Raw genomic sequence first — 24,818 nt, 5'->3', positions numbered from 1 at the left:
TTAATTTATTAAAAATCTGAACAGTCAAGGCGATTCAGACAAACCTTTATTCTTGCTAATGGCCGTCTGAATAAGATTGAGTCTGGAGGGTCACTTAAACTATTGAACACTGCCCCCGAGGCAGCTGAGGTTAAACAATATTTATGTATTTGTCCATTAACTACTTTTCTGGTTAGATAGCTGCTAGTATTCTAACTATTGCCACAAACTATTTTTTTATAGAGATGTCTTTTTTTCCATGTTTGTAAACATTCCAGACATTTCTAACAACTGCCTCTTTCCATTTAGATGCCACCAAACAGTCTGGTAAACGAGTAGTTGGAGATGTAGCTTATGCAGAAGCAAAGGAAAAGGCATCGTATATAACGCCAGTCCCAGGTGGTGTTGGCCCCATGACAGTAGCCATGCTCATGGAGGTTAGTAGAGAATGCTTTTGATCCAGATTTTGTCTGGTGTGGGCCACTTCACCATGGACACCTTTTTATGTTACTATTGCAGAACACGGTTGAGAGTGCAAAACGATACCTGGAAAAATTCCAGCCAGGCAAATGGAATATCGAATATACTAGGCTCCAGTTGCAGACCCCTGTACCCAGGTAATGTATTGGTTGTAGCTCCTGCACAGCAGTAGCAATGTGCTTGATGGCTGCAAGAATTTAATGCCTGTTTTCCCAGTGTGTATTGAAGGCTTTGAGAAGTCAATGCATTGTTGGAATATTAGGCCAGTTTCACACGGCTGAAAAAATCGTGTGAGATTTCTGCTTCGCGAGACGCACACTAATATGAACCCCATTCTTTTGAATGGAATCGTATACATGACGCTGCATGTTCTAAATTTTCGCATTTCTCTGGACGTATCATCCATTGATTTCAATGGGAGCTTTAATGTCTGCATTGGCTATCGCATGCGAGTGCGATGCAAAGTTTCCCATTGAAAATAATACCACTGAGGTTATCACTGGATGTCATAAAGTCCAATCAAAAAAGCCACTGAATGTCAGCATATCCAAAGCCTCCTTAATTTAATGGAAAGGTGATAAAAGTTGATTCTCGTACAGCCCTTTTAATTTCACTTAGTCACCAAAAACTCTAGTGTATAACTAGAAAAATTGGGATGCAGATCTAGTGAAACAGTATTAGGTGTTGGAGGAGTCTGATATGCTCAGCCCATAGCACAGCTCCCAGAGGGGTATGCTCACTTTAGATATTTAGGGCTGGATATGCCAGAAATCTGATAGGTGCGGTCCAGAACATGGTTACTCTGACCTCCTCTGTATGCAGGTACAGAATGGATAAAGAAGTGATAGTGCATGTGTGCAGGTCTCTATTAATTTCTGTGGGAGTTGCGAAAACAGTCGAGCAAGTGTGTAATCCATTGGCCATGGTGATTTGGCGAACCGCCATTCAGCAGATGGGTGCAGGGTTCCAAACTTGCCATAAGAGTCTAAGGTGGGAATGCCCCATAAATCACATTTAGAAGGACCTTTTCATTCACTCATGGCAAGAGAGAAGGTACATTTGCATTTAAAAGGTTAACAGCTGTTAGCGGCTCTGCTTATCGGCGCTATTGTGGGTGGGTGTCTGCTGTAAGAAACAAGTGGCATCAGCATTGTATGGAGCAGGAGAGACCCCCTACCCCCCGATCCCACTCCATATATATACCCTGAATCGGCAGGGCGTAACTGTATGTCCTGTAGCGTTAAGGGGTTAAGGGTTTGAAGGTTTATACTCAGAATATATAACTTGTTTCTAGCACAAGTTATGGCCTGGGTGTCACTTCCATTGTTTGTTTTTTCTACTACTTACATCTGTGTTTAATCCAAGACTCCCTCTATCTGGCCTCTCTTTTCTGTTGAGCAAGCTGCCTACTAGCATGACATGTTGGTCTCATTTAGTAACCGAAGAGTAAATCAATACCAGACTTTACTTGAAAATGTGTAACCTACAGACAGACGATATGGCCTTGGGATTGTTGCAGAAAACGGGGTTTCTGGAAAGCTATACGCAGAGTGTTAAGGCAGCAGAATACAGTCCTAAGCTCTTGCTCACGACCTGAGAGTTGACTCAGCCTTCCATCCTTCCGACATCGGTAAAATGAGTACCCAGCTTGCTGTGGGGTAATAAATAAATTACCTGAAAGTGCTGTGGAATAAGCTGGTGCTATACAAATAACAAGTCCCTTCCCCTATACAAGTGTTCTTTAATGGCAAGCTGATACAATTTGACGTGAACAGCTAATATATTTTAGGATCATATTGCACCTGCTTTCGATCTATAAGCCACCTGCTGTTTCTAAGCAAACTCTGTAAACTTTGATACTTCAAAGTCTACATGACTCTTTTTTTGTACCCACTTCTTGAAGGAAATCCAACTATAATCCATATGGCCACCGAACTTAACAGTGAGGAAGTAGTTTTGGTAGAGGTTTAGCTGACGACCCTCCTTAAATTCTGATTCTATTCTTAATACAACATTAACTCAGTAATTGCTTGCAGCTTTTTGCTCCTGAGGATGCTTTTATTTAGACATAACGCAAATATACATTTTAGTTTCTACATTACAGACGCAGCTCCCGGACCTCCTATGCTTCCGCTCAATTGAATTTAGTTCACAATAGGGTTCTATGTTGAAATGCAGGAGACCTGTGCTCTGTGTGTTGTAACTGTAATATGCAATCTAAAATGTAGAAGGTATCTATTCTGAAGCAGCAAATGTCATTTATACTGTCCCTCCCCCAACATTTCTTTCATAGTATGGGGCTGTAAAAGTCTATGGCTAAGACTGTGGACTCCTTTTGGGTTTTTCTTTTTTTAATTTACTTAAATGCACATATTTGTCGCTGAAAATTGTACAATAGGATTTAAGTAAAAAAACTTTTGTGTTTTGACTTCTGCAGCTTCTATGTGTCATAGTGTATAATATGCTGCAGAATGCTTTTTGGTGGCAGTTCCTCAGGTAACCATGTCCGAGGGTTAAGTCAACAAACCCCTCTTTCCTCTTCTGAAAGTTCTTATTGGCTGATTTATAACAGCATCAAAGTTTTTGTGGGCATAAATTGGCTGATAAGAACACTTGGTAAGGGAGGGCTGCAGATTGAAGTGTCAAATACACTTGCTGAGGGAACTGCTATTGAAAAGCATTCTTCAGTTTGCTGTATACAGTGACATAAAAATGTAGCAGTTTGACTTCTGCAGCTTTTACAATTAAACTCTATTGCTAGAATGTTGGTTGGCTTTTGGGTGTAAATATAAATCTTTTTAAGTTTTAAAAAAAGAAACAGCCCCCACACAATCTTCAAATCCTTCAATATCTGTATTTTTGGATTATGTGACTGTGCTGACTTGCCTAGTAGCATATCAAGTGGGCTGTACAGCATCAACTTAAAATTTCCTACGCTGTTCAATATTTTTTACCGGCCCTATTGAAAACAATGGTTGATGCGTTCTGAGGGAATGCCCGAAGATAGGACATGCTGTGATTTTTTTTTTTTAATTTTTTTTTTTCTTTCCCTCCTGTGATGCAATGTGGGGAAACAAATCGCACATGTGTATGACCCCATTCAAAAGAATAGAGTTCATGTTTGTGCATCTCCCAACGCACATCTCGCATGATTTTCTTGGCCATGTGAAAGCTAGAGCGCACTTGCTTTTTTTTAATGTTTCCTTTATCCCAAACCTATAGGTATTTTGAAGGGCTGGAGAGAAATCTGGCTGTATGCACATATGTGTATATAACTTATTTTCTCCTGCATAGTTTGAGCATCGGTGGGTGAACTGTAGTTCAAAAACAACAAATTGTTGAAAAACAATATTTTTTTCTTATTGCAATCCTAAGCCACCTCTGTTGGTGCTGGAGCTCATTTTTGCTGTTGTTGTGTTTCCCTCTAGTGACATTGAGATCTCGCGTTCCTGTGTGCCGAAGCCTATTTCTCATCTTGCTGAAGAGATCGGTCTGCTGTCAGAAGAGGTGGAGTTATACGGGCAAACAAAAGCCAAAGTTCTGCTGTCCACCATCAAACGTCTGGAGGGGCAGAAGGATGGGAAATACATTGTCGTCACTGGGTACTTAATTTATTTCTCCCATGTCCATAAGATAGGTTAGGGGTCTACGTTTGTGGCTTTCAAGCTGTTGTGGAACTACAAATATCAATGGGCCATAATAGAGTTGCGTAATTTAGCCCGAGGGGATACATCGAGCAGCTCACATTTAGAAGTAGTGATTTTAAATCCCAAGTGTTGTCTAAATGTGTCTAAAAGAGAAAATGCCCTCAAATTATATCTGTCTGCGCTGGTGCAAGCAAAGTATCTGCAAAAAACATGGACTTGATGACTGAATTACATACTCTAATACAGTCTATTTCATCGGCTCTTTCCAAGCTGTGTTCTAAAAGTTCTATAGCAATATTAAAAAGCAGTGGGTACAGTGGGCAGCCCTGCCTAGTACCTTTCTGTAACCGAAACGTAGAAAAAACCTAGGTGTGTAAATTTGTGCCATCGAAGATGAATAAAGATTTAACAAAAGGGAACACGAAAGCCCATTTTATCCAACACCACTCCCAACCACTTCCATGATACACTATCAAAGGCCTCTTCAGCATCTACTGCCAAGATCGCTGGGGATGGATGGGATGTCAGGTGAGTTTTAACATCATCAAGATCTGCCTTTAACGAAGCCTGTTTGGGAGGGGAAAATTAAACATGGAAACCGTCCGCCATGATCTTTGCATTCAACTTTTAAGTCCATATTTATTAAGGAAATCTGATATGCCATCATATTAGAGATATCTTTTATGAGGTTTAGGCAGTAGTTTTAACCTTTTAAGGACAAAGTGGGGTAAATTTATGGCGCTTGGTCCTGGGCTTTTAATCCCAGCCAATGCCAAAAGTGTGGCGCGCAATTAAAGCTCCTGCAATCACTGTAGAAAGGAGGAAGCCGCTAGAGGGATAAAAAAAACGTGGGATATTGATACTTAGTTGATTGTTATAGGTTTAGTATATAATGTTGCTTAATAAAAGAGATGTGAGGGAGGGGGGAAGTGGGGAATAAAATGTTTGGAAGAAATATAGAGAAACGAGAAATAATCATTTTTACATATACTACAGAGATTGCTCAGTGTTGATATACAATCAAACACCACAATTTACTTGTAAAACATATGCTGTGAGGTTTTCTTTGTGGATTCTACTTATAATATGCCTGTATATGTATTTTATGAAAATTTCAATAAAAACAAGTTATTAAAGAAAAAAAAGCTCCTGCAATCATGGAGCAGGTCGGGTCCTTGGCTGTTAGCCACAGTTGAGGACCCGGAGGAGAATGCAGAAGCTTCTTCCTTGTCCTTTTACAGGCTGCATAGTGCTCAATGAGCACTATGTAATGCAGAGAGAAAGTGGAAATGTTACTTCTGCTGTTCGACCCGGCAATCAGATTACCATTGGGTGCCTCCTGTCAAAGTAGAGCTGCAGGGTCCTAGCAGACCTTGATTAGTTATGCCAGTGACCATTGTCACTACAGGGGGAGGTTTTTCCCTGTTACTGGGGGCTCCTGTAGATCCTCAGCTACAGTGTAAAAATGTGAAACTAAAAAAAATCCTGTGAAGGACACCCAGAGGTCTTATATGATGATATGGAGGACATGGATGTTGAAAAAAAGTTAGAAAATAAGTAGCAAACAATAATTATAGAATAAAATAAATACAATGAAAAATAAAATGCCCTACAGCTGACTCCAGCCAAAACAATTGCCATGTTTGCCCTGTAATCCAAAACTATACAAAATAATATATCAGAGGAATTGCCTGGTCTCTTAAAGGGGTTGTCCCGCGCCGAAACGGGTTTTTTTTTTTTTTTTTTAACCTCCCCCCCCCCCCCCCCCCCCCCCCCCCCCCGTTCGGCGCGAGACAACCCCGATGCAGGGGTTAAAAAAACAACCCGCACAGCGCTTACCTGAATCCCGGCGGTCCGGCGTCTTCATACTTACCTGCTGAAGATGGCCGCCGGGATCCTCTGTCTCCGTGGACCGCAGGGCTTCTGTGCGGTCCATTGCCGATTCCAGCCTCCTGATTGGCTGGAATCGGCACGTGACGGGGCGGAGCTACACGGAGCCGGCATTCTACACGAGCGGCCCCATAGAAGACAGGAGAAGACCCGGACTGCGCAAGCGCGGCTAATTTGGCCATCGGAGGGCGAAAATTAGTCGGCACCATGGAGACGAGGACGCCAGCAACGGAGCAGGTAAGTATAAAACTTTTTATAACTTCTGTATGGCTCATAATGCACAATGTACATTACAAAGTGCATTATTATGGCCATACAGAAGTGTATAGACCCACTTGCTGCCGCGGGACAACCCCTTTAAGTCTAAAGAATCTGCCCGTATACCCATCAGGGCCTGTTGCTCTCTACGACTTGTGGTTAGATTTATAGCTTCTTTTATCTCTAGCTGGGATATCAGAGCGTTGAGTCGATGGTGATCTTTCTTTGTCAGGGTTTGCAGAGAAATATGTGACGGCAGGAAGGCAGAGACATCAGAATAATCCCTGGATCACCAACCCTTCTAAAGTAATCATTGACTAGACTATGTAATATTGTTACTCAAATTTGTCCGTGCCCCTCCTAAACTTTTAGCGAGTTGATCACCATGGTCTCACTGCTCTTACAGTAAAGAAACCCCTTCTATGTTGGTGTAGAAACCTTCTTTCCTCTAGACGTAAGGACTCCCCCTTGTCAGCTACAGTCCTGGATCTCTGTATTGTTCCCATATTTAGTGATGCATAGTTATGTGTGGCCTAACCTAGGACTTGTAAAGAGGAAGGACAATGTTCTCATCATGTGCCTTTAGGTCTTTTTTCACGCACCCCATGATCCTATTTGCCTTGGCAGCAGCTGCCTGACACTTGCTGCTCCAGTTAAGCTTACAGTTGACTTAAATCCCCATGTCATTTTCTATTTCTGTATTCATAAGGGATTTCCCATTCAGTGTGTAATACTGACATGTATTTCCTCTGCGCATGTTCATAACCTTACATTCATCAGTGTTAAACCTCATTTGACACTTTTCAGACCAAGACCGAAACTTATCCAGGTCCATTTGCAACCATATACTGTCCTCTCTTGTTTAATTACTTAGTTTTCTATCATCTGCAAATACTGATTTTACTGTACAATTCCTCTACAATGATAAATATATAAAAAAAAGGCCTAATACTGCCCCTTGTGGTACCTCACTAGTAATGATGATCCAGAGTATGTACCAGTTACTTACCCACTTACACACATTCTCACCCAGAACAAGCATTATCTTTTTATCCGGCACGGTATCAAACTCTTTTGAAAAATCAAGATATACGAGATTTAATGACTCTCCCCGGTCCTGTCTAGAACTTAACACCTTGGAGAAGCTGATCAGATTAGTTTGACAGGAGGGACCCTTCATAAACCCATGCTGATAGGTATGTCGCTACTTTATGCTATTCTCGGTGAGGATGCATAAATGACATGACAGCTCCACTTTAGGAAGGTGCAATAGATAAGTAATTCATTGAAGAACTTGAAGCCATTGTGTGTGATCTGCAGTATTTTATGTAGCATGTGTGTATTTCTGTACTTATTTTCTTGTATTTGCTTTGTTTTCTTTTACAGTATAACACCAACCCCATTGGGAGAAGGAAAGAGCACCACCACTGTTGGCTTGGTTCAGGCTATGGGAGCTCATTTGAACCTTAATGTATTTGCCTGTGTCAGGCAGCCATCTCAGGGACCCACATTTGGAATTAAAGGTAATTTCACAAAGTATTTTGCTTTTATATCCAAGCTCCCAGCTGAAAAGTGAATAGGATTGGACTCCATACTGACACATTGTAGCATTGTGCAGCTGTTATTGATGTGTTTAGCTCAGAGTATTGTGTAGACTGGATACAGTTGCATTGGTTTCTCACCTAAGGGTGTGTCTAGCTGTGTACAGATTTGCTTCTTGTGAATATAAAGGCCCATTTACACGTAAAGATAATCGTTCAAAAGATAGGTTTTGAGCAACTTATTTGCATAAACTGCTAATGGACACTAATGTCTATTAGCGGTTTATCACCTTTATTTGCATGTAAATGAACCTCCAGGAGCTGTATGCAGAAAACACCAGGTGGTCTGCCCTCTGCATTCAGCTACATTGTGCTGCCACGGGCACTCTGCTGCATACAATGTAATCAGCAGCTGCCATGGAGAATACATCACCATGGACAGCAAACACAGGATGCTGTCTGTTATCTTCTCTCCAGCTGAACAATGGATTTTATGCTCACTTAAAAATCATTGTTCAACCGAAGAGTGAAACGATGGCTTTTAAGCAATAATCTTTGCGTGTAAATGGGCCTTAAATAAGTATTCTCCTTCACTGACTGTAAATTAAAAGCCTGAAAATAGTGACACTTTGTGCCTCAAATTGTATTAGGAAATCTAACTTAAAGGAGTATTTTGGTCAGGGAACATTTTATCATATTTTCACCCATCCGCTGGCTTGATTGGTGGGAGTCTGACTGATGGGATCTCTGCTGATTTCGATAATGGGGTTCCTGTTGTTTTCCATCTTGCTCACTTCCTGATTGCTTCTCACATGTCATTTGAAGTAAGGGAAGCCGCTGCTCCTTTTTGTTTCAGTATTACCTGCCCTCCATTCAGTGACATGGAAAAAGCAACCAAGAAGTGAGGAAGATGGAAGAAACAGGACTCCCGTTCTGGGAATCTGTGCCGGTCCCAGCAATTGGACCCCCACCGATCTATCGGTTTTCACCCATTCAGTGGATGGGTTGAAAACTTTAAAAAAAATGTCCTGTAACCAGAATACCCCTTTAATTTATACAATGATTATGCTGATTCACATTAAATGGCTGTCAGCAACAACTGCCAACAGTAATCAGCCTTCACATAAAGGATTATTATGGTTTATGGAATAGATATGTCAGGCACCACCATTCTTTTTTTTTTTTTAATTAAAGTATTTTTTATTAAACTTTTTCACCTTTTGCATATTTTAAAACATTTTTTTTTAACAAATCTTTGGTTTCCCCTCCCTCCCCCACCCCCCCTAAGATCTCTCTCTCAACGTTCTGTTCTTTGGGTAAACTGTCTCTGAATGAACACAGTGTTGTGTTGTAAACAATAATAGCAGTTCATGTAACGTATATTTGTTTTCTTCTTTGGTCTTCGTGTTGCTTATCTTCTTGCTGTTTTCTTTTATTGATTCAGGGTTAGATTTTTTGTTGCATTCGAGGGGGGGTCATATTTCTTTTGCCCGTTGCCCGGTCTCTCTCTCTCCAATCCCTCCTTTCTTAACTTTTCCCTATTACTCCTTACCACTTTATTTTATTGTATATCGAGTCTGTAATTTGTTCTACATTTCCCAATAAACTTTATATATATCCATTACATACGTTGTTATGTCTTAGTAAATCCCCGGTTTACTGGTGCCTCCCCACACGGCTCACCACTCCCTATGTATTTGGTCCAACATTACTGCTCTGGGCGTGTATCCATCTCAGCCATATGTCCTGATATTTTTGACTGGTCTTACGCTTAGTGTAAATACTCCTTTCCCACGGTAAAATTTGGTTGACCTTATTTTTGAATTCTCCCAGCGTGGGTGGTTCTTCGTCCAACCAGCGCTGGGCTATTGTTTTTCTGGCTATATACAATAGTCTGGCTACCGCTAGTTTTTCATGATCATCTAATGTTAGATCCTGTATGTATCCCAGAATGCACACGTATGGTGTAAAGTCCATACGTATGCCAAATGCCGCGTTAATTGCATTTCTTATTCCCATCCAATATCTGTGCAATTTCGGACATCGCCATAGCATGTGGATTAGGTCCGCCGTGTGGGTTTTGCACCTTACACATATCGGGGAGGTTCTCATTCCTATATTGTGTAAGAAGGCCGGGGTGCGGTACACTCTGTGTATTAGAAATATTTGTGAGACTCTGTGTGATTCGCTCAGAGATAGCTTGGGTGTCATTTGTAGGATTTCCTCCCAGTGCGACTCCTCAATGGGCCCTATGTCTGCCTCCCATTTTGCTCTTGTTGATAACGGGTTGTGTGCATTGACCGTGTCCTGTATATGGGAATATAGTACAGATATTTTCCCCGCTGTGGTGGTGGCTTTTCCTATTATGTCCGCTACTATATTTATTGCCATTGTTATTTCCGCCGTGTTTTTTTCCGCTTGTATAGCGTGTCTAAGTTGCAGATATTTGTAAAAGTCACTATTGGGGATGTCGTGGTTTTGCCTTAACTGCTCGAAGGTTTTTAGTTCCCCCCCCTGCAGTATCTGATCCATTCTCCTAACTCCCCTGTCTTTCCACCCTTGGAATCCTTTTAGCTTGTTGATTTCTGGCAGGTGCGGGTTATTCCATATGGGGGTATGTTGTGTGCAGTTTTTTATATCAAGCATGTTTCTGGTCTTCCACCATATTTTATGTATCAATAATAGTGTGGGGGCACTTTGACCGTTTTTTTTAAACGCTCCACGTTCCAGGGTTTCAAACAAATGTGATCCGTTAAAGAGATTTTTAAGGATTCTGAAACTAGCGTCGTGTGTTTCTTCTGTCTCCCATCCCCTGAGATGTTGCAGCTGGGAGGCCATGAAGTACGAGAACGGATTGGGCAAGGCTAATCCTCCCTTTTCTTTTGAATTGTATAGCAGTTCTAATTTTATCCTAGGTGTCTTCCCTCCCCATATGAGTTCTCTAAACAGTCCCTTGGCCTTGTGGAAAAAGTTTTGTGTTATCCAGTGTGGGGAGTTGTGTATTAGATACAGTAATTGGGGCATCCATATCATTTTTATAAGATTCACTCTTCCTATGATTGTCATGGGTAGTTTTTTCCATATGTGAAGTTTTTGTTTCCATTTTTCCATAAGTGGTTCCAGGTTTATTTTCCCGTACTCACTGACCTCTTTCGTAATTTTAACTCCCAGATATTTAATTGTTGGGGTGCATTTCAGGGTTAATTCTCTGTTGGCAACTTGCATGTCTGGGGTGTCTATTGATAGTATTTCGGATTTGGTCCAATTGATAGCGAGTCCTGAGAAGGCTCCAAATTCTTTTATTGTTTGCATCGTGGTTTCTAAAGATTTTTCCCTGTCCCCTAAAAATAATAACGTCGTCTGCATACAAAGCGATTTTCTCCTCCATGTTTCCTCTTATGAATCCCACTATTTCCTGGTGTGACCGAATTTTGCATGCTAGGGGCTCTATTGCAAGTGCAAACAGGAGTGGCGATAGTGGGCATCCCTGCCTTGTCCCTCTATGTAGTGGGAATGTTTCTGATGACCCCCCGTTGATGGACACATCCGCCTCCGCTCTAGCATATAGGAGTTTTACTCGTCTCACAAATATTGGGCCACAGCCCATTTTTTCTAGTACCTTCCACAGGTATTGCCACTCAACGCTATCAAACGCCTTGGCCGCGTCCAGTGAGCATATGATTCTGTCTCCGGTATTATCTACGGGTATTTGTAGGTTTAGAAATACTCTACGGATGTTCGTTGCCGTTGATCTTGCTGGTATAAACCCACTCTGGTCTGGATGCACCAAGGTGGATGCCACTTGTGATAGCCGCTTGGCTAAAACTTTTGCTATAATTTTGACATCCGCGTTTAACAGCGATATCGGCCTATACGAGTCCATCAACAGGGGGTCCTTTTCTGGTTTTAACAGAATTATTATTTTTGCTTTTCGCATTGTTTGTGGTAGTTCCCCTTCCTTTTCCGCCCCCGCCCATGTCTCCAGGAGTTGTGGTAATAAAGTGTCTGCATGTTGTTTGTAAAATTCTATTGGGAAACCATCCTCCCCTGGGGCCTTGTTATTTTGCATATCTTTTACTGCCTCTTGCATCTCCTCCAAGTCTATTGGTGCATCTAGAAACTCTCTCTGTTCCTCCGTCAATTTATGTGTTCTTATATCCGCCAAGTATTCCTCGATTTGTTCTACCGTTTTTTCCAGTTTCGAGGAATACAGAGAGGAGTAAAATTCCCGTGCAATCTCTCTTATGGATGTTGCGTCCCTGACTATCTCGCCTTGTGCGTCTTTTAGTTCAATGATGTATGTGGGGCTGGTTTGTGCTCGGGCTATAACTGCCAGCATATGTCCCGTTTTTTCTCCCTCCTCATAATATGTCTGTTTCCTGAACCCATTTTTAGTGGCTGCCGTTTCTAGGACGTATTTATTAAGGGCCTCTTGGGCTTGTTTCCATAGGTTGAGTGTTGTTATAGTTTTCTCTTTTATGTAATTTTCTTCTGATTCTTTTAGTTTGTCTCGTATTTTTTGCCCTCTTTCTCTATGTCCTTTTTTTGCCTGTGTGATTTGCTGTATGTATACCCCCCTCATATATGCCTTCATGGCCTCCCAGCAAATCGTCATACTTGTGGTATCCTTATTTAATATGAAGTATTCCTCTAGTGTTTTTTTCACTATTTCCTTGTTTAATATGTTTAGCCAGTGCGAGTTCAGATTCCATCTTTTTTGGGAATGACTCACAGTGTTACTGTGCTGTATGTCCAGACGTAGGATGGAGTGGTCAGAAACAACTCTTGGTAGATATTCTATCGAGGTTATATCTCTATATATCTGAATATTCCCTACCGCTAGGTCTATTCTAGATAAGCATTGGTATGTGGATGAGTAGCAGGAGTATTGTTTGTTTGTGGGGTGCCGTGTTCTCCATATGTCTATCAATGATATCTCGTTTATTAGTTTACCTAGTGGTGTCAGGTTCCTTTCTTCGTTTGCGTTTCCTGCCCTTAGTCTGTCCTGTGCAGGGTTAATGACCGAATTAAAGTCGCCTATGATAAGGACTGGAATGTCCGGTTTATCTGTTATGAATCCTATAACTTGCCTCATTATCATGTTATTATATGGTGGCGGGATATATACTGAAGCTATAATGCATGTGTAGTTGTAGATTCTGCAGTGTAGGCATATAAAGCGGCCTTCTGGGTCAATTTTTCGTGAGAGACATTTAAACGGTATATTTCTGTGTACCACTATGCTGACCCCCCTGGAGTACCTCGTGTGTGTGGAGTGGAAGCTCTGACCCATCCCCCCTATTTTGAACGTGTCCGTATTTTCTTTTGATAAATGTGTTTCCTGCAAGCATATAATAGCCGGGCCTTGTTCCTTGATGACTTGCAGTACTGCTGATCGTTTTGTCTGGTCACTCATACCTCTCACGTTCCACGATACGACCCTTATCCTACTACCCATTTTCCTTGTTTTTTGTTTTCCGCAGGGTTGTTATTTTCTGGGCGTTACCACCCCTTTTTGTTTTTATGAGTGAGACGCACTGGGAGGGTCCCCATCTCTGTATTTGTGTCTCGCCCGTGTCGCCCCGTATATGTGTATGTGTATTACTGTTTGTTCTCCGCATAGGGCTTCTCCAGTAACATTTTGGTTTGGTCCCCCACATCCCCCAGTACAGATATTTATCCACATTTACTATACATATTTTCGTTATTTGCAACACATTTATCATTTGTACATTTACGTTGACATTTCTTCCCCTTATCCCACCCTGAATCATTTTTCTATCGTTTAACCTTATCCCTTTTAACTGTATCTTATCTAATATTCCCCTAATATGCGAGAGAGAGACCAAACAACAGACACCCCCAACATGTAACTCACTGATCCGTTGTCTCATCGGATCGGGGTACCAGTCCTCCATTCTCCTACGCGATGCATCCTGTCGTCCCAGGAGCTCCTTTCAGAAATTTTCGGTTCCCTTTGCATGAACGTTTCTTTAGGTGCAGCCTCTTCATGGTGTCTTGCGCGGCGATCTTCCCCTCCGAATCTGTTCTTCATTTTGATCTATCCAGGCACCTGCATCTTTTGGGTTTTCAAAGAATTGTGTCGTGCCCAGCGCCGCCACTCTCAGTTTAGCCGGGTACAGCATCCCGTAGGGCACTTGTAGGTTTCGCAGTCGTCTTTTTATTTCTACAAATGTTGCTCGCTTCTTTTGTATTTCCGTGGAGAAATCTGGATAGAAGGAGACTTTCACGCCATTATATTGGATTTCACCCTTTTCGCGGGCCTTTTGGAGTATGGTATCACGGTCTCTGTAATGCAGTACTTTGATGAGTATCGGTCTGGCTGGAGCCCCCGGGGGGAGGGGTCGTGTCGGTACACGGTGGGCTCTTTCGACTGCAAACATTGCAGTTAGAGTGTTTCTTCCGAACAGTTCGGGCAGCCATGTTTCAAAAAATTCTGCAGGGTTTCTTCCTTCCGTCTTTTCTGGGAGGCCCACAATCCGCACGTTGTTCCTTCTTGACCTATTTTCTAGGTCGTCTACCTTGTTCTGTAGATATTGTATGTCATGCAGATTTTTTCCCACGTCTCGCTGCATCGGCTGTATTGCGTCTTCTACGTCGCTTATACGTTGTTCAGTTTCTGTCAGACGCTCTGATATTTTCCTCATATCTTGCCGTAGCAGGTTTACATTACTTTGCATCGCCCCCATCTGCATATTAAGGTTGTTCAGTGATGCGTTGCCTTTAGTGATTTCGCTGAATATTTCTTTCAACGTAGGCTCCCTGGCGCACCTTTCGTCCTCCTGCCTTTGATCTTTTTTGGCGGCATCTTCTGCACTTTGGGAGGTGTCTCGTATAGTGCTTTCTGAGGTGTCTGCGTGATTTTCGCTGTGCGTGCATATGCCTGGGCTGCTTGCATTATTCATGCTGTCTTCTGTGTAGTGTTCGTCTGGATTGACACTGTTTGCACCTTTATTTTTGTAGTTGGGGTTGTCTGCCTGACTTGTGACTTCCTGCTTATTTCCAGCATGATCTTGTACAGCATGTAGACTATTTTGTTTTTCCTTGTCCTTGTCACTTTCTGCATGTACTGTGTCTGCAGTTTCTTCCTCCCCTCCTGCTCCCTCCGTTTGTGTGCTTCTCTGTGGGCTCTCCCGCTCTCCCCTCTGTTGTTTAGGGCTTATGGAGTCCTGTTTTCTGCCCCCCTCCTCCCTGGCATACCTTGCCAGTTTACGTGCTGTGTCTGCACTGTTTGTGCTGGGCCGCGGTATGAGCGTTCTCGGCTCCCTCCCTCCGGCGCCATGTTGCTTCTGCCTGCCGCCGGCTTCATCTGCCTTCCCCCGCTCCTTGCCTCGCATCATTAACTCTGCTGCTGTCTGTTCTGTCTCCGGAGCTTGCTACTGTGTCTCCGCTGCTTTTTGATTGCCTTTCGGCGTCTCTGGGTCCCGTTAACAGGATGGGAATGTCGGATCTTGCAGGAGCTACTCTGAGATGCGACTATCTACATCTCCGGCCAGGCTCCGCCCCCCCAGGCACCACCATTCTTAGAACCACCCTGTGATCAAACCCACAGTGATCTGGCTTTCATGGCATATCCGATGATGGAGATAATCACAGCTAGACAGAATATGCAATATTTTACCTTGTGCAGGGTTTAATTAATCTGACTTGAATACGTTTTTTTTTTTTCTTTCTTTGTTCATAAGGAGGCGCTGCAGGAGGAGGATATTCACAAGTTATTCCAATGGAAGAGGTTAGTCCAGATTCCAGCATTCTATAATTAAACATATGTATGTCTTTAGCTATGTTACACTGGATAAATATTGAATATACCATTATTTAAGGAAACTGTCTTAAAATTGAGTTATCCTAACTGAGCGCTGCAAAGTTAAGATGTTGAATGCCATGTTTAGTTGGTTCACACATACAAAATGCTCTTTAGAGTATGGATAAACTCTTGGTTTTTACGTTTCAAAATACATGGCCAAACCTGGCAATACGTATTTTTAAGTCCCTCATCATTGCAAAACCAAAATCTGAAAATGGTGACATGTTGCCTTTCTTTCTTCCTTTTTAAATACGCATCAGAAAACAAACGCGACGTGAAGACGGGGACACTGTCTCCCATTACAAATCAATGGGACACACAGCGTAAGCATAACAACAAATGCATCAATCTACATGCCAAAATACGCCATTTGAATACTTTTTGACTCTCTTCTATCTAGAAATATCTTTGAGTTTTTTTTACCAAACTTTATTATAACCACAATGAATACAATGGATGAGAAAAGTGTCGTCCTAAGAAATCATGAAAACTGATAAATCTGTTGGTGTTAAAGTTGCGTTTAGGCGGAAGGATTACCGTATAAGACGACCTTTTAACCCCAAAAAATCTGCTCTGCAGTTGGGGGTTGTCTTATACGCCGGGTATACAAAAAAAAAAGTGTCAAAAAAAAAACAGTACTCGCCTTCCCTGGAATTCTGCGGCGCTACTACAGGCTGTCACTCCCTCCTTGTCCCCGACAAAGCATTGCTTTCTGGATGCGAGGCTTGAAATCCCCGCCTTCAGAAAGCTAATGCTGTGATTGGCTAACTCACTCAAAATAAAAAACATGCCAGAATTACAAATTTTATTAATCTTGCCCCCTAGAAAAAATGGAATAAAAAGCGATAAAAATTAGGTAAATGAAGACTGGAGTTCATCCTGCAAAAAACAAGGCCTTCTAGGGCTCCATTGATTTCCACCCCAATCTCCCTACAAATTTTTTAACAAAAGTTATGCAATACATTATATATACCCCAAAATGATGCCATCAAAAAGTACAACTTGATCCGCAAAAAACAAGCCCTCATATGGCCACGTCAGTGGAAAAATGAAAAAGTTATGGCTCTTGGAACGCAACTGGAAAATTAGTCGACATTACATGATTGGCCCATTTAAAAAAACTGCCATGGTGGGCACGACAGGGTGGTAAGAAACCCGCCACTCAAGGAGTTAAAGGCCGATCGTCCAGTCGTTCTCATTCACTGGTACAGCGAATATGAACAATTTGGCGAGCAAACCATTTATCCTATATATCCAAGCTGCACAAGTGAACGCCTGACATTGTTTGCTTGTGCGAACGATAAATAATTACATGCGAAAGCACCCTAAAGTTTGATGGTAGAGACTTCATTTTTAGCAAAATTTTCTAAACCGAGTAGACTATACCTTAGAGGTCAGGTTAACCCCAACACGACGCTTTTTGCCAGATTTTTATCTCCATTTTTCAAAAGCCAGAACTTTTTTATTTTTCTGTCGATGCGGCTGTAAGAGGGCTTGTTTTTTGCGTGGCAAACTGTAGTTTTTTTTATTAGTGCCAATTTTGGGTACATAGACTATATTGTAAAACTTTTATTATTTTTTTTTTATGATGGAGAGAAGACACATCCATTCTGCCCTAGATTTTATTTTTTTAAACAGCATTTAATCATGCAGCATAAATGACACAATACATTTCTACTGTTGCTCTGTTTTTTGTTTTTTCCACTTTTCTGCAATAAAACCCCCTCTGTGAACCCTTCCCATGCTGCGAACCACATAGGTCGTGGCAGGGAAGGGGTTAACAGTGGGGGTCGTACCTCCGATGCACCCCCGCTGTTGGAGCGGGAGGCCGGCTATTAGTGACAGCCGGCGTCCGCTGATGGCGCAAGATCTCTTCTGATCTCATGACATTCACACGACGTAAGGGTACGTCCTGTGGAGGGAAGGGGTTAAAATGATTTGGAGCCTTTACCTCTGACCTCTGCTAGAGAAGCTAAAATGTTTAGCAGTTTAATTCACTCTATATGATCCTCTCCTATAGTATTTCTCTTTTGATAAGCGTTTCTCACATTTCTATATGATCGTTTGCTTTTTCAAGGATCATCCCTCCCTAAATGTCTTTTAGTGCTTCTAAATGAAATTGTATTAGGCTTTTATGAGAGTTCTGGTTTTTATTCTGTGGAAGGAAAGTGATCATAATTGCTTAGAATCCCACTGATATTCCTTTTAAGACACGTTGGATCTAACTAGTAAGCAAGGTATTCGTCCCGTACATACGATTTCATACATAAATGGTGAGACTCAATTAAAATCTACCCGCACTTTCAAATGACTTTTCAAAATAAAAGAAAAAAGCATGTGAGGGGAATAACCGAATTTTTGGTCATTGTGTGAGTTTTATCCTGTATTAGCATCACTTTTTGCTAGCTGTATCTCTAATTTCTTCTCCGTACCATTGGGGGACACAGTGAAAACCTTGGGTTTAGCTCCTGCTACTAGGAGGTGACACTAAACATAAAGCGTTAACTCCTCCTAGCTATACCCCTCCTGCAGACACCTTGCTGATCAGTTTTTAGCTTGGTGTCTGCAGGAGGCAGACGTGTGTAGTGTAGGTCTTCAAGGAAAGATGTCTATTGTAATATTCAGTCTTTCTTGAACTGATGGGAAGAGTTAAGTTGTTGTGCTGTGGTATGTACCTTGTCCATGGAGAATCCAGCAGATTCTGCTTCTAGCTCTCTGTAGCACGAACACAGAAATAACCCCAGCATGTAGGAGAAATACTCAGCAGTGGAGATTCCAGTATCTTTAACAGAGTAAGTCATTTACTATTAGCAGTAGCCCTCTTCCACTTACTGTTCTTGGTCCATATCTGTTACTAGAGACATGCGTCACATGACAACAGGCAGTGGACAGCAAATTAGTAGGAAGGGAAGCACCTTGTGGCCAGCACTTTTTAAAGGGATTTTTCAGCACAAACGTTTTAGGTAAATAAAGTGATTCAGACTTTTTGCTAGTTATCACATTAGCTATCATATTACCACAAGTTATCTCAGTGTGTTGACCATTTATGTTTATAAAAATATAGTCACGTTCACTGGAAATAGAAGAAACTGCAATATAATCTCCTAATATATATGTTTGTACAGAATGCTGGAATGGATTTGGGGGGGTAGAGTGGTGGATCCATTTGGTTAAATAAGTAAATGTATGTTTGTAGCTGCGTGCATGAATGGTGGTTAAATATCTAGCATGACTAAACATTCATGCACACTGTTCAATCCTTAAGGCTGGGTTCACACAGGGCAGATTTGCCGCGGTTTTGCCGCAGCAGATCCGCCCGCGGCAAAACCACCCGCGGCCGCTAATCTCGGGATTAGCCGGCCATGTGGATGAGATTTCTCAGAAATCTCGTCCACACGGGACGGCTAATCCCCTGCGGTAAATCCGGTTGAAACCGCCGCAGCCGCGGTTTCCAAAGATTGAGCAGGTCTGTTTACCTTCCCTTTTTTGTTTATTTACGTCGCGGCCCCGCTCTCCTCTATGGGAGCGCCGGCCGCAACGGAAAAGCATGCGGCCGAGGCGGTTCTCCCGGCGGAAATCTCGTGGTTTTTGCTGCGGCCAAACCGCCAGATTTCCGACGGGAGTCCGCCCTGTGTGAACCCTGCCTTACTGTTCCTGGGAATTTTGAGTGTCTGTTGTCAATTTCTGGTTAAGAGTGGCACTATCTCATTACTGGGAGTTACATTTAAATGAATATATGGTCACACTAGGTTGTTCATAATATATGTTTACTTCATTCTAACTCTTTCTAGTCAAATGATAACCTACACTCCTACGATTACCAGCGTATATTATAAAATAATGCGTTCATTACATGGAGTTTATAAGATATCTTATTTGCCTTGGATTTTTTTCTGAGCCTTTTAACTGTATTAGAGGAACTCTCACTTCCAATCACTGTTTACTTCCAGTTTAACCTCCATCTCACTGGGGACATACACGCCATAACAGCTGCTAACAACCTAGTGGCAGCTGCCATTGACGCACGGATCTTCCATGAGCTGACTCAGTCTGACAAGGTGAGAGGTTGTTCTGGCACCAATTAAAATGAACACTAGCAAAGCGAACATGCGGTTTCCACAATGTTTTCACTGTTCTGCTACGTTAAGTACAGCACAGTCTGTGTCGCACATATGGGGCTCATTATCCTCTTTTATGTTATCATGCAGTTATCTATGTATTGGATGCTACAAGTGACTAAACCAATTACCTTCTATACAGTTGTAAAACATCCAGCGCTTGCCACACTAGTCTAAAGATGTTTCTAGTGAATTTATCATGACTACAGTGTTAATGTGTACAGGACGTGTAATTTATTTAAAATGTTATTAATGTGACCTCTTCATAAACAAAGTTAGGGGTGCCTTTTATAAGAGGCATACATATCCATTGTCAGTAAAGAAAAATGTATTGCTTCATGCCAGCTTGGGGAGCTGCATGGAGCGATGGCTGTCTTGTCTTTCTGCCACAGGATAAGAGTATGGTTGGGTATACACCGTCCCTTTTACTTTTTATCAGTGGTGCAGTCCTGCCTATCTAGTCTCCAGCAGCGCCATAGGGAGAGAGCATGGGTGGCTTTACACTGGACAATTACCGTATATACTCGAGTATTAGCCGACCCGAGTATAAGCCGAGACAATAAATTTCACCACAAAAAACTGGGAAAACTTATTGACTATTGACAGTATAAGCTGAGCTAGCCGGCGTCTGTGTCTGTGTGACAAGCTGCTTGAATTCTCCCCACTGTCCTCTCTGCTTGGCTCTGTCAGTGCTTTGTAAGAAAGTGCTGTGATCCAATTACAGCGCTTACTTACACAGCGCTGACGGCAGGGGATTTGAAAACCGAGCAGGGAGATGACAGCGGGGAGAATTCTAAAGCAGCTTGATTGGCTGTGAATGATCAAGCACCGGCTGTGATTGGCTGACGCTCCATCCAATCACAGCTCTTACTTACACAGCGCTGACGGCGGCGGATGACAGTGAAGAGAATTCAAGCAGCCTACCGCACCACCGCCGGAGACAGACACTGGCTGGGAGTTGAGTATGGAGGGGGTTTTTTTTGCTTGTTTTTTTTTAAGCCTTCCCTGACTCGAGCATAACCCGAAGGGGGCTTTTCAGCACACAAAGTGTGCTGAAAAACTAGGCTTACACTCGAGTATATACAGTATTTAAATAGGGGTGTCATGTCTCCTTAAGGAGAGCAACCAACAAGTCTGTGAAGGTCTTATAAGTCTCCTTACTCACCTTCTAGCTGTCCCCACGCCCCTTTTGGGTGCTTTTCTTGGGAAGAGACTATACCATCCCTTGACTGACTCGCCAGCTAGGTGTCTCCACACACTTTCTGGGTGCTCTCCTTAAGGAGACATGACACAGGAGCCACATTGCAGGCCTCTCATGAGCTAAGCCAGAAACCTACTGCGCACTGATGAGGGGCAAACGCCCCAAAACAGCTATATGTGTATGGTTTACTGGCTTGGTTTCCTTTTCCCAATCAATGTTAAGACTTGTTTGAAAGTCGCATTGATTTGTAAGGAATGCTGCCATCCAAAAGGTGGCGCTGCGGAGGTATTTTTTCCATCATCCTTATTTGCATCCTTTAAATAGTTGCTGGAAGCTGTCGCCATAGCACGTTGTTGGCGTACAAATGAATGTTGATTGTGTGCTTCTACACAGAGCCACTTGTTCAGCTTTGCAGTCGTTGAAGCACACACCTCCCTGCAACTTTATCGGTTAATCACTGAAAGACTGCCTGTTTACGCCAATTGTCATCCATGAAAAATTTTTTCAGATGAGCTGAAATGATGCGACAGTGAGCAAATTACTGTTCATCGTGGGCAGTTTACATGGGACAACTGTCGCTTACATTCGTTTTCTTCAAGTGACTGTTTGCGTGATAGTCGTCCTGTGTAAAGCCAGCCTAAGCTTTGGGGATTTGTATTTTAACAAATGTAGGCTGTCCACCAGGAACCATGTAGTAATCCAAGCCAATGGCCCATTTACACGGGATGATTATTGTTTAGAATCGGTTCAAGCTCCCGCTGGAATTTGAATGATCATCCTATGTAAATAGGTGCAGCAACTGAACAACACGCCGTTCAGTGTAAATCGCAGTTTGTAACTTCTGAACGGTCTGGTTGCTGTGAATGGAGGCGGGCGGGTGAGGTCGCTCTATAGTCACACCGCCTCCATGCCGGCAAGGCTTTCAGTGACAAGCAATACTCCCTCCTGTGTAACAGCACAACAGTGAGGATCACTAGGACGAGTATCGGACATCGTTTGCCCAACAGCTCGTCCCATGTAAATTGGGCATAACTGTCTTCTCTGTGTTAATAGGAGCTTGGCTAAATTGTTATGGGTGTATCTGATAACAAGCTTGCAAACCCTGAAAGACCTAAAAACCCTATGTGTTTTTCATTAAAGTAATACGGCTATTGCTATGAACTTGTAGTGTGCCCACCCTCTGTCTTTTGGCCGCCTGCAGACAGCCAGGTCGGATCCCCTGCGAGAATTCTCACAGTGGGACCCTACCCGCGCCCCTGCAGGGACCAGTGTGGCTCCCGCGGCTCTGGCTCTGTGATGTGCCAGCTGGTGCATGCGCAGAGCGGAGCTGGCCTGGCACTACTGACATTTCTGTATGGGCCTCTGCGAGTCCCGCACAGAAATAGAACACGCCGCAACTTGTTTTCCGCGTGTAACTTTATGCAGACAAATCGCGTCTGTCTGCCTAGGATTGCCTTTTCTAATGCAATCCTATGGCAGCGGCCACAGGCGGAAATTCTGCGGGAGATCCCGCCGCAGAATTTCCGCCCGTGTGCAGGGGGCCTTTAGGGCTTTATGAGATTACTTTGGCCACATGTGTAGCACGCCTTTTTATTGACTCTGTGGTGTCCTGGACAATAATACAAGTACTAACTTGGGATGTAAAGATTGTATAAGGATGTATGTTATAAATTGTGTATTTTTACAGCCATTTTTGTATTTCTCCCCTAACTAGATTTAATATTTTGTAATTTGTAAATTGGCTTTAGCAATACTTTAAGGTGTTGTCCCACTTCTAGCTATTGATGACCTATCCTCAGGATAGATCAACAATGGCAGATCGGCAGGGGTCCAACATCCAGGATCCCTGGTGATCAGCCATTTCCCTGGGTCAGTGTTTTTGCTGCAGAAAGCAGACAGCTCTGTATATTGCGCAGTGGCCTGGACTGGTATTGCAGCCTGAGTTTCATTCAGTCTGCAGCATCAATCTGAGCCACTGTGCAGTGTATGAAGCTGTCTGCTACCTGAAGCAAAACCGCTCCGTACGAAGACACCAGCCTGGGGGAAACCACTAAACCCTTGGGGACCAGGTGTCAGACCCCTGTCGCTCTGATATGCATGACCTATCAATCACATAGCTCATCAATAGCTTGAAGTGGGACAACCCCTTTCACCTCCGAGACAGGATATTTGCCTTCATCTCTGGATTGTGCTTTACAGAGTTGTATTCATTCTAATAAACTATTGTCATCCTCCAGGCTCTCTACAACCGTCTTGTCCCTAGCATTAATGGAGTACGCAAATTTTCAGATGTCCAGATCAGAAGGCTTAAGGTAAGTTGGTCAACATAATGGAGGACTTGTTTGAATCTCCAATCTTCACACAGACTACTCACTGGGTTGTGGATTTCGGTGCAGATTTCACCCATTGCATTACACAGTGAATGAAATTCATCAGTTCTCTGCAAAAAATAGAATATGCTGCTGACTTGAAAATCTGCAGCATGATCATTTTCCATTGTGAATTTCTTTTGCTGTGAATCCATGGGGTTTGTGCTGTACTTTTGTGGAATTTTGGCTGCAGAATTCATGCCAACATTTCAAAATTCCACCATGTGTGAGCTCGCTCTTGAGCTGTTTAATAAGTGTTGTGATGCATGGATCATGATCTTTTACTCTTCTAGGTGAAAACATGGGCATTCTTGTTGGATCTAGGGAAAAAAATGTTCCCTCTGTATTTCTAGACTTAAAGACCACTTGTCACAGCTTCTTTTGTCTGTTTGAGGGCTCCTTCACACTGGCGTGGGCGCTATTTGGCCGTGCTTCCTGCATCACATTGGCATGCAGGAAAACATTGCTAATGTGAATGAATCCATTCAAAAGAGTAGGGTTTATATTTGTGCGATAAGCACAAATCTTGCGTGATATTCTCGCCAGCGTGAAGGCAGCCTGAGGAAATGTGTCTCCAATAAACTAAGCGTATGTTCACATATTGCAGATTTTGTGCTGATTTTCCAGAGTGTAAAATCTGCACTAAACTCCCCACGTGTGAACGCATGCTAGCAATTCTGGAGCAGATTTTCCAAGAACTCTTTTGAAATGTATGAATAAATTGACAACTGCATGTTTCCACTCCTCCTTGTCATAGTGGCGCGTACCATGACCGTTCAATAGGTATTGGCAGTGTTAGACCATATAAAGACACACCTCATTGACAATGTTTCTTTCTTAAATTCTTTCCGCTTTGATGTAAGGCATATCGCTGCCTGCAGGATAATACGGATGCCCACCATAATGGAATCCATAGTTCAGACTCCTTTTCCAGAAGAACACTTGCATCCCCACTGGTTGCTGTGGGCAATGGCACTTTCTTCCAAAGAACACTGCATAAATCTGTTTAAAATGTTGCTATTAGTGTGTTTTTTCCCTTTGGGAACCAGTTCTTAGTATTTATGTTGCTGCTATTTCTGAGCAGTTTGTGTTTCTTTCTTGGAACGTGCTTTTTGGCATAATTGCATTTTATTCAATATGTTCTTGTTTTCTAGTAATGCTTCAGTTGGATTAGTAACAGAGTGTCTTGAAGCTCTGCATATTAATGAGAAATCGCTAAAAATAGTGGTTTATACTCATTGAAGGGATTGAAAACATTCTTAGCATTCTTAGCATGTACTTTTTATACAGGGTGACTCTCTCACTAGGAAACAAAAACATTCCTCGTAACGTAGAGATGAGCAAGTATACTCGCTAAAGGCAATTGCTCAAGAGAGCCTTTCCTTTAGCGAGTACCTGCCTGCTTGAGACGAAAGGTTTGGGTGCCGGAGCGGGGGAGCGATGAGTAGCGGCAGTCAGTAGGGGGGAGGGGGGGAGAGGGAGAGAGAGATCTCCCCTCCGTTCTGCC

At 42.7% G+C, this 24,818-nt stretch overlaps 1 protein-coding gene across 1 annotated transcript in view; it reads left to right on the top strand.

Annotated features, from left to right (window-relative positions):
• Window positions 1-24,818, top strand: part of MTHFD1 (methylenetetrahydrofolate dehydrogenase, cyclohydrolase and formyltetrahydrofolate synthetase 1) — a 63,861-nt gene that overhangs the window by 15,994 nt on the left and 23,049 nt on the right. Inside the window, exons 9-15 of the mRNA XM_066608183.1 lie at window positions 289-416; window positions 499-596; window positions 3,888-4,061; window positions 7,641-7,777; window positions 15,502-15,548; window positions 19,574-19,681; window positions 23,180-23,254. Coding sequence (XP_066464280.1) covers window positions 289-416; window positions 499-596; window positions 3,888-4,061; window positions 7,641-7,777; window positions 15,502-15,548; window positions 19,574-19,681; window positions 23,180-23,254 — 767 coding nt within the window. The remainder of the gene's footprint in view (window positions 1-288; window positions 417-498; window positions 597-3,887; window positions 4,062-7,640; window positions 7,778-15,501; window positions 15,549-19,573; window positions 19,682-23,179; window positions 23,255-24,818) is intronic.

The sequence above is a fragment of the Eleutherodactylus coqui genome, chromosome 6 (genome assembly GCF_035609145.1).
Source record: "Eleutherodactylus coqui strain aEleCoq1 chromosome 6, aEleCoq1.hap1, whole genome shotgun sequence".
Lineage (NCBI taxonomy): Eukaryota > Metazoa > Chordata > Amphibia > Anura > Eleutherodactylidae > Eleutherodactylus > Eleutherodactylus coqui.
Note: the sequence above shows the minus strand (reverse complement) of the source record. Positions and strands in the feature narration are given on the sequence as shown.